We start from the raw sequence: 9,985 nt of genomic DNA, 5'->3' as shown, positions 1-9,985 counted from the left end.
GGTGCTCTAGAGCCGTGTTTCCCAACCAAAGTTCCGTGGACCTTGGGGTTCGGCAGACCATCGTCAGGGGTTCCGCGAGAAATCGTGGAATAAATAAATAAATAAATACATTTCTTACAATGTAAGCTGACGTATAAATACAGCAGCTCTTTACAAATTCATTTTCTTGACAATTTAGCAGTAATTGAATTGCGCTACCCGCTGTCAACTTTTTCTGGCCAAGCAAAAGTTCTCATAGGTAACGGGGGTTCCTCGGGATATGAAAAATTATTTTAGGGGTTCCTCCATGGGAAAAACGTTGGGAATCACTGCTCTAGAGCAATGGAGCAGACAGCTTCTCAGCGCCGAGTGTTACGTCTGTTTCTGGGCACCTCCCGCCTGTTGTCGGTCAGGAGACAGGTGTACACAGGTCAAGGATGTTCCAGACCACCACTGCGCTCTGCAGCAGCTGACCCCGTCTCCCCCGTGCTCCAAGGGCAAGCGGATGCTGAAGACGGATGCCCCGGAACGCGCACTCTTTGCGGAAGGACCCACAAAGCAGCAATTGGGGCGGGAGTGGCCTGGCTTGCCTGAAGTTCTCAGCAGCACTTACCCACTGGCCGTGCCCCCCAGAGTGCAGCTGTCCCAGGGCGGGCGCCAGGGAGGTGCTGCGTGAAGCACTGGTTTAGTCGCAGATGCTTTTCAGAGCCTCGTAGGAAGGGGCCCAAGGGGGCCGTGGGGAGAGGCGCTGGGCGAAGGAAGACGTGTCATGCACCCGATGAAAGGCTTTGAGCAAACACTGGCACCATGGACACTTGCTCCCTTCAGGTCAGACCAATGCCATGAGATTCTTGCCTCACTGGTTATATAACATCCCCCCCCCCCCCCCCCCCCGCCTATGGCATCCAAGCGTCTCGCGCCTCTGAGGCGCCTCCAGGACCAAGGCTCTGAAACTCGCCTCCTCCCCCAGGATAATACGGGATGGTGGTGCCATCTAGTGGCCAGGAAGGATATTCTAAGCTACTCGCCTGCGACACAGGAAAGCTGGTTTTGAACGCTGGGAAATCTCATGAGAAGTATCCAAATGTAAGCAGCGCCTTTAGGCCTGGCTACCCTGTCATTTTGCTCTCAGGAATAAGGGACAAAGCCCATAGTCCCTGAACTGTCGGCTTTTCCACCACCCGTACACACGACGCTGACCTCTGCGCCGTGTCGCTGTGGAACGCGAGGGAGAGGGGCCCTGAGTCCAGGCAATAGCACAGGGGAGGGACAGGGGATGCAAGGCGAAGCCAAGGGGCTGAGTGGCTGCAATAGGACAATGGCATCTTGATGTGCGTCCCTGGAACAGGCTTGCAGGAGAGAACTGGCAGGAGAGAAGGTGGCGTCAAACCAGGCTCAGAGAAAGGTTCTGAGCAGAGGGGGTGCATGGAGGGAGGGAGCCAAGCCGCAAGTGGGGATGAGGCCCAAAGGGAGAGGTTCGTCTGTAGCGGAGATGGAGAGAAATGGGGAAGGGCAAAGAAAGGAGTGCAGAGATGAAGGGGCAGATTTATGGGGTGAATCAGAACCTTGGGTATCCACCCCCAACCCCTGAAGGAAGCGCGTGCAGCCAAGATGCATGGTAATAAATTTATTGTATTTTATTACATTTTCCCACTTTTTCCACTTAATTCCAATTCCTTGTATTCAAAACTTCTTTCTGAAAGAAAATGATCTTTTAACATAAAAATATAAATTCTGCATATTAAAAGTGCATACACCTCGAATAATAAAACATACAAATAAATAATAAAAGGCATCACAGTCTCATGCACTTGTCCTCAAATAATTTAAAAGTCTGTATGGTACAATGTTCACCCTCAAGTAACAATAGCCGGCTTCCCAGATTACTGTACAGCTCAGAAACATTAAAATACGGAAGAGTATCAAAGGGGGGGTGATCCCCACTGCCACCGTGGTATCAGTGTACAGTGATATGACATGCAGCTTTAGAACTGTAGATATTCCAGTGTAAAATCTGAAATTTGGAGACCAGAAGAGAAACTGCATTTGTAGCAGGACTTAAAATTCAATTTTAACCAATGGTGAGGCACAGTTGGTGAGCAAACCTGTATACTCTGAAGGGCACAAGTGCGTGCTCTAGACATGTGTAGCCTGTATCCCCTTGTGTGTAACACCACCCAAGGCTGAAGAATAGCACCTAAAAACATTTCCATTTTGCACTGCACAAGTGCTACATCCTACCAAGCCTTCTTGGAAAGGATTTGTGCTGCAGGGCCTTAAGCGTGGAATAGAACGTGTGTTTGCACCTAGTTTTAATCTGTGCCATTTAAACTTTGCAGATATACTGGGTGTTACTGGCTTTTTAAAAAACCCCGCTAAGCTTTGAAAGATACTGTAAGAATCTTCATTTTACCTTTATCCTGGAAAATAAAGCTTCCAATGGTAACTAATGCTTTGTGGTGCTTTTATTAAGAAAACCATGTAGCAGTTTCATCTCACCACAGATTAAAACTAAATTTCAGTTGCCCCCGCAGAGAACATGAGATACTGCCAAATTATTTCGGATTAGTAGGCAAACGACAGCAAAGAAAGAGGATTACAGTAAAATGATCTGGAATGTCATTTCAAAACAAACATGCTTTCTCGCTACCGCCCGACTGAGAACGAGGGTCCTGGAACAGATGCCACAAAGCAAGGGGGTGAGACGTGTGGCCTAGATCGGAGCAGGGACTGTGGCCTGGGAAAGATGCTCTGCAGGAGACACTCCTGTAGGGCTCACATTCCGTTTTCCAGAAGAGTGATGAACATTGCATGGCGGCTCCTCAGTTTTCTGTAATAAAAGGCCCCTCCCTCAAGAGGGGTCTGAGACCCATCTCTGAAAAGAGGCCCACTCCCTTCGACCAGCTGTTCCAACCTCCACAAGCAACTGTCCCAAGCTAAGGCCTCGGCCAGTTCTGTGCTGCTCCTGTTGGGTCGTGCACGCTCTGCCCACAAGGAGTCTGCGCTTGGAGAAAGCCAGGCTCTCTGGTGGTCACAGCATGGTGTGCAGACAGTCACGGAACAATCGGGCCTAGGACAAAGGCTCAGCATTCAGGGAGGAGCCTAGGGTCCCAGGCACCAAAGCCTGCAGTAGGCAGCGCATCACTGGCTGGGAAGTACTCCTCCGACAGCCCTGGAAAGCTAGCACCGCTCCGTCAGGCTGTCAGCGCTGCTGCAACGGGCCCCCGTGTCTCTCAACAGAAACAGAACGGGTCACTAAAACCGTGGGGAACGCGGCAGACTACGTACAGAACAGAAGAGTCAGGTTATTCTGGCTAAAGTCAACAGAAAGCCAGTTTGTTCTCCTTTTAACACTTCAGATTCCTTTTGGACTTTTACTCTACACTGCAGTCTTGTCAGCAAGCCAAAAGTCTGCAAAGGAAAGAGAATTGAAGATGTGCAAATAAAGCAAGAAACCAGATACATGCTCCCCTCTGGCGCTTGATACTTTCTGTGCCGACATGCAGCCACTTTGGAAAATAAATCTACTGAGTCAAAACCAGAGCTCCAGCATTTACCTAGCAGCTTGTGATACTGACAGTGCAATCTATAGTTTAGTAAATTGCTTGCATAGTTAATAAGTGCATGCAGTCAGGCTATAGCAAGAATTGCCATGCAAAATTGTCTTCGTTTCTTAGAAAAAAAGTTTGGTCATGCTCAAGTTTCTGCTGTGAGGAGCCAGCTCTGCATGTAGACTAGGGAACTTGCAGTGGGCTAAGCGTCCTGTAATTAGGCTGCTAGTGTTCCATCTAGAGCATGTGTGTTTTGACTTAGCCATACCAATCGCAGAAGTTTGAAAGGATTCAAGGTTTGTACATCCATCCGAAGTGAGATACCCATCACACTTACAAAGAATTGTAAGCACCAGTTTGTCTATCCAACGCAAGTAATACAAAGTACCAGGTGCCCCTATAAATACACAATTGAAAATGTGTTTACAGTTCACATACTGCTAACCGCTATCCGAACACCCTGCCCAGAAGGGGGAGCAAACGCTGTAGCTGAATCTAGCTACGGAATGAAGGCTCGGCTCTCCTGAAGTCAGAAGGCAGGACTCTGGGATTTGGAGCAAGGGAATTCATTCACACTCGACCTACCCACAGAGGCTTATAACCACGCAGGAAGCCCGCCAAGCGACTGGCTCTCCCTCCTCCGAGGACTGGGTGGCTCTGCTGGACACCAAAGCCAGGGCCAGCATTGGGACCCTACTCAAAGGATTCTCACACCGACTTGAGGAATTTTCTCTTCCAGGTTATTGCTCTCTGGCTTTGCAGGACCTGGCCTGTGAGCGGAACAAGCTGGAGCCCAGACTCGGCCCCCCTAAGGGCTGTGCTGGCAACTCAACAGGAGCCCAACGGCTGCACCGGTCTAATGAAGTGGAGCAGGATTACGGCCGCTTGTCTAACCCAGCACTGCAGCCATGGAGCCTATAGCACCAGCAAACAGACATCTCCCCTCTTCCCCCACCTCCCCCCAGATACAGCTCCTCCAAGTCAGGCGTGAGCGACTCGGCTCCAAAGCTAAGCAAGTTACTGTAAACCAGGTACTGACAACTGCTCCAGGGCAGCCCAGGACCTTTAAAGATTTGGCTTTTAGGCCTTGCAAAACTCACAGCCAAAGGGACCCTATTGTGGGGACCCCTTACTTTAGGGTCGCATTGTGTTGGACACCACCACCCAAGTACAGCTTCTCCTTCCTCTCACATTGTAGCCAGGACAGAAAGAGGACTGATGGGAGAGAGATTCATATGTCCCCTCCCAAATCATTGCACTGGGAAGCCTCCAAAGTCATGCAGATGGGGTTATTTGTGAGGGCTTACAGGGCAGGTTCTTAGCTAAGTTTGTATTCAGGGTGGGTATTTCTGGAGCCACCATCAATTCAGGCATCACGTATCCTATCTGACATCCACAATTCAAGGGCAGCAGATGCCGAGAAAAGCAGCAAACCACCATGACACTTTCCAGATAGTTTTGCATTAGTGTTTCCATCTGCCCAGAGACAGATCTCCACTTTTAGTCCGGGCAAGCAGCATGGCCATCTGATTTTGTTCAACGCGCACAAAGTTACGTGCTTTACTGAAGAGACCACCAATAGAAATCCACTGCCCTACAGACAGACATGGTCTGCTGCATGGCTCAGCATGTCTCGTCAAACCCCCCGGCTAGCGTGCATCTGAAGGGCAGGCAGTCTGCCCCGGAACAGCCCATCACTCGCTTTCAGCAGAGATTCTCTTACACGTCCCCGGAAAACGCATGGGAAGAGGGTGATACTAAGAGTCCGGTCAATCCACCCTAGCTAAAGTAAGGGCCCCGCATATCATTGTTCCCATTTTCAACGGCACAGGAACCAACGCACGCCGAACCATTTGCAGGAGGAGGATTTCGGAGCTAGGAGTTATCAGCACATACCAGGAAAAATCTGAATTACCCACCAAACAGGGCGGCTTGTCTGTTTTTGATTTGTTAGACTATTTGGCAACAATATACGTATTGTTCCCACTGCGGTGCCACAGCCCATATCTAAAACTGATCGCATGGTACCAGCACACAGTGCATCAGACCAATGCCAATCCAACCCCAAAGACATGGCTGCAAAGTTGCTTCAGTAAGGCAGTGAACATAAGAATTGAAGCTATCACTTGGAATCCCTAAACAAACTGTCAGCTGTATGCAATACAGGCATTGTTCAGTGAGTGAGCACACAAAGGGGAGAAGCTATTCCATAAGTAACTTTCTAATGAGATGGCATTATGCAAAGTGTCAAATTAGGCCCAGTCTATAGGGAGCTGTCAGATCGTGGTAGCACTAGCTACCAGAGCAGTCTTCCTGCTTGAATGGCTGTTGCAACAGAGGAGCTAGACATGGTTTGTGCTCTCGAGATGACGAAGCCTCACCCTAATGCACCCATATCAGAGTTTTAAGGAGACATTTACGACAAGAGGAAGATGTTCAGGACTCCTCCCTCTTCAGCTGAGTGCAAGACACAAAATCCAGTTTCACAAATCAAGATCAATGTTCTATGCTCCTTGCCCACATTGAGCGTGCTATCAGAACAGGAATGAATAGAGAAACGGCCACGTTCGGGTTTTAAACTGATCCACAACAAGGGAAGTCAAGCCGAGTACAGGAAAGCGTGACCGGCTACTGGCACTGCTTGCGGGAATCACGGCTGCGTGTCTGGCAGGGGACTTGGTCTGGATAGGTTCCCCGGTCCGCGGGCTGGATATCGCAGGTTGCATAGAGCTGTGCGCTATGCAGGAGGTCATATCTGCAAGCTTTGGGGATTAGAAGATGAAGCCACCCCGAAAGCAAATTTCTCCCCTTACTGCAGAGAACTAAGTGTAAGTGATCACGGAGCAGCTTTCCCCCACTGGTTCAGAGAGGAAATGGAAGCAAGTCTTTAGCAATAGCTATTTGTTCCAGGGTCATGGGTTACTGTAATACTGAGCAGCAAAGGTTCACAAATAGCCCTGTCCACAAACGAAGCTCACGGAGCCAGAAGTGTTTGCGTGACAGGCAAAGAATGCATGTACATCATGTAAACTGGAGATGCTCCGCGCCCGCAGGACAACTCAGCTATCATACGCCGCTGATCACAACACAGCAATTCCATACATGGAGGACACTTCTTTTCTTAACATGAGAATGCAATTCATCAACCACCCATGAATGAAAGCCAGATAACGCCATGTGTGTATCACAGGACACGAGGGACAAAAAGCCACCTCTCAGAGAGACTGTGCAAAGCTGCTGCCAATGTAGTGTTTTAACCCTGACAATCGCTCATCTGATAAGAACCCAGAACTGTCCTGGTAAGACATTGTTGCAAGCATTAGAAATGTATAATGCAGGAGAATGTTTGAATACACCGTTAGTCAAACTAGAGCCCCACAGCATGTTGGCCTGGCCATGCAGAAGTGTATTGAAACACTTGGAAAATGCAGAAAGGGACCATTTTGGCATATTCACCTCTTCTGCAGAATCTACTCCTCCCCCCCCCCACCCCAATTAGACATCTGAGCATTTGTATTAGAAAATGCTTCTCCTGGCTCCAACAATAGAGATTTTACCAGCTTCATTGCTAAGTCCAGCTATCTTTGGAGGCGTTGTAGTAACCTTGCCACCTTGGAAGTGTCACTGCTAGTGACCCGTGACCAACTGGTCATTTTCTCTGTGATTAGTGTAACACCTCAAAGGGAGCTGGAGAAGAAAGTGGAGTCTCCAGATATGGCAACAAAATGAAAGTTTACTTCATACAAAAATTAAGCGTTTTGGAATGAAAAGACAACCACTGCTCTGCACACACAGACGGGGGTACCTTTTGGATCTGTCCGGTCACTAATGCTAACCCTCCTATACTGGCTGAGTATATACCTGAGAAAAAACATTAGTGTTGAGATATTGCCCTTTAAAAAGCTTGGAAAAATGGGGGAGGGTTGGGGAAAGCACAAAGAAGCGGCAGCCTCTCCTTTTCACAGGTCTTCACATCTTCCGCAGGCAAGTCCCAGGACGCCCATTGGCATGCACAGAGGGAGCCTGCTTGGACTAACCCAAGGGAACACTCCACAGAGCACACTAGTTGCAGTCGAACAGGGTCCCAGGTTTCAAGCCTGGGTCTGAAGAAAGTTGCCATTTCTACAAAGAGGCTTCTGTACAAGTGCTATGGGGCAGCTGCGTTCGCGTTGCGTGACTCCAGCTGGGTGCGCATGGTCCCAATGCTGGCCAGCTGGGGCTATTTGGTTTCATGGCAGAATCAAAAGGCGCTTTACCAGTTTGCAGTTAAGTTCTTCTCACACACACATTAGGCACATGAACAGAAACAACAAGAACTCAGAATAAATTAGCTCTCAGCAGAAGACAGACGGACGCCCGGATTGCAGCATCTCACTGAGGTTTCGGAGAAGGCCGTGCAGACACGTGCATGCTGGATGGTAACTTTTTCAGCGACTTGTCAGCTGACTGCGTGGCGCTGGAAGGAGCCTGTGCTCCAGGGTCTAGCTGGGAAGACTTGGCTTTGCGGTGGGAGAGCAGAGAATGCTTGGTGGGCGTGGCGTCTTTCAGGGCAAGCTTCTCTTTCGCAGCCGCAGTGCTGTTCGCATGAGTGGGGGGGAGGCTGCTCTTCTCGGACTTGTCTTCCGCCCCGGTTTTACTGCCTGACTTGGTGCTGCCTGCAGCCTTTTTCGACAGCATGGTGGTCTTCCCCAGGTCGGCCGAGCGCCGGCTCTCCTTCTGCCTCAGGGCGGCTTTGAAGAAGGACAGCCCTTTCTCCTCGGACTTGCTGTCCCTCTTCAAGCCGGAGCGCATGCTGATGCTGGGGGACCTCAGGCTGGCCATGGAAGAGCTGCGCACGTGCTTGCTGTCCAGGGCTCTGCTCTCGCTCCGGGGCTGGCTGATGCGAGGGGAGCTAGTTCTGGAGCTGGAAGTGAGGCTGGTCTTATCAGAACCCAGGCTTACCTTGGAGCCCTCCCGGCTGAGGCTTCGCTCACAAGTCCTGCTCTTCCCCGCAGAGGGCCCGCGGGCCACGGAGCTGGAAGGGGTTTTCCTGGCAGCTGCGGAGGACGGGGAAGAAACCGACTTGTGTTTCTGCTGAGCCGACGACAGAGCAGCGTCCTGGAGCTTGGCGCCAGGCTCCCTTCTAGCCGGGCCGGACGCAGGAGACGCGTGTCGCCCACTGGCCCTGGCAGGATCCGCCTTGCTTTTGGAGCGGGATACTTTCTGAGAGGTCTTGAGAGGAGGGGCTGAGGCTGGCGAGGGGGGAGCAAGTGGGGATTCTTGGCTAGCCGAGACTGTCCTTCCTTTCCTCAGACTCCTCTCCGGCTCAGAAATGCCTCTGGAACTGGGAGACTTCTTGGGGGCGCCACCTGCCTTCTCCGAGGGCGGCCCCGGGCCCGAGGGTGCTTTCGCCTCTTTGACCGGCGAGCTCTCCACAGAGTCGCTCTGATCCACAAAAGCAATCGGATTGTTGTTATCGAAAGGGTCCAGAGCAAGGTGGCTCCTGTCCACCTGCACCGAGCTTTTCCCATATGGGTCCACGAACGCAGAACTCGATTTCCTTGCGGCCGGTTCCTCCCTGAACACCCCTTCCATGACAGCCAGCGGGGCTCTGCCCAGCGTCCTATGCTCTCGCCGGCTGCTGCTGTCGCTTGGGTCCACGTAGCTACTGGAGAGATTCCTTAAGCTGCCGAAGCAGGAGGTGGACACCTTGTCATCAGCCGCCTCCCCGATCTTCTCCAGGGTTGAGGCAGAGGTGCGGACAGGGGAATCTCCAGAGAAGCGGGAAGGAGAGTTGGAGCGCATCTGCAGCTTCGCAGACAGGGACCAGGACGGCCGGACACCGTTCTCGTTTACTGCCAGAGGGCTGGTGACAGACGATCTAGAAGACAAGCTCTGACGCTGGACACTTCTTACAAAAGGTCGAGTCGAGAACCCCCCTGCAAAGAAGGAGCAACACTGTTTGGTTTGGGGGGTTTCTAGCTGACAAAGCTAAGCCAGCAGCCGCTGGGGAGGTGGGGTGCAGCCAGAAGCTATCTGGTTGTGTTAAAAGGTGAATCTGCAAGTGTTCTCTTGCCTGGGGAAACAAGATCGTTCTGTGCACTTTGAGTAGGCAACAGGGCACTAACCATACACGAGTGCTGCCTTCACATGGCTCCTGCACACAAGAACCAAACAGAAAACAGTCTTCCAGAGGGGCTGGGCATAGAGTCAGAGACCACCGGAACTGGCAGGGACCTCCAGGGGTCATCGAGTCCAGTCCCCTGCCCTCTCGGCAGGACCAAGCACGGTCTAGACCAGTATCTCTGAACCAGTGGGACGAGGACCCTTAGGGGTTCGCGAGAGAAGTCGGGGAGTACGTCAACAACTGAAATTTGGAGAAAACTGAATTTTTGTTTTAAGTTTTACAGCGTTCTTATTTTTGTACTTTTTACACCCAAAAAACTCACCACCTGCTCGGCTACCATTAAGTTGTT

General features: G+C 51.0%; 1 protein-coding gene across 1 annotated transcript in view; it reads right to left on the bottom strand.

Annotated features, from left to right (window-relative positions):
- Positions 1 to 1,593: 1,593 nt before the first annotated feature.
- The window catches only part of USP31 (ubiquitin specific peptidase 31), a 70,799-nt gene continuing 62,407 nt past the window's right edge, over positions 1,594 to 9,985 (bottom strand). The window contains exon 16 of the mRNA XM_075899943.2: positions 1,594 to 9,448. Coding sequence (XP_075756058.2) covers positions 7,902 to 9,448 — 1,547 coding nt within the window. The 3' untranslated portion in view covers positions 1,594 to 7,901. The remainder of the gene's footprint in view (positions 9,449 to 9,985) is intronic.

The sequence above is a fragment of the Pelodiscus sinensis genome, chromosome 15 (assembly GCF_052426305.1).
Source record: "Pelodiscus sinensis isolate ZL-2025 chromosome 15, ASM5242630v1, whole genome shotgun sequence".
NCBI lineage: Eukaryota > Metazoa > Chordata > Testudines > Trionychidae > Pelodiscus > Pelodiscus sinensis.
This window is presented reverse-complemented; position numbering and strand designations above follow the sequence as displayed.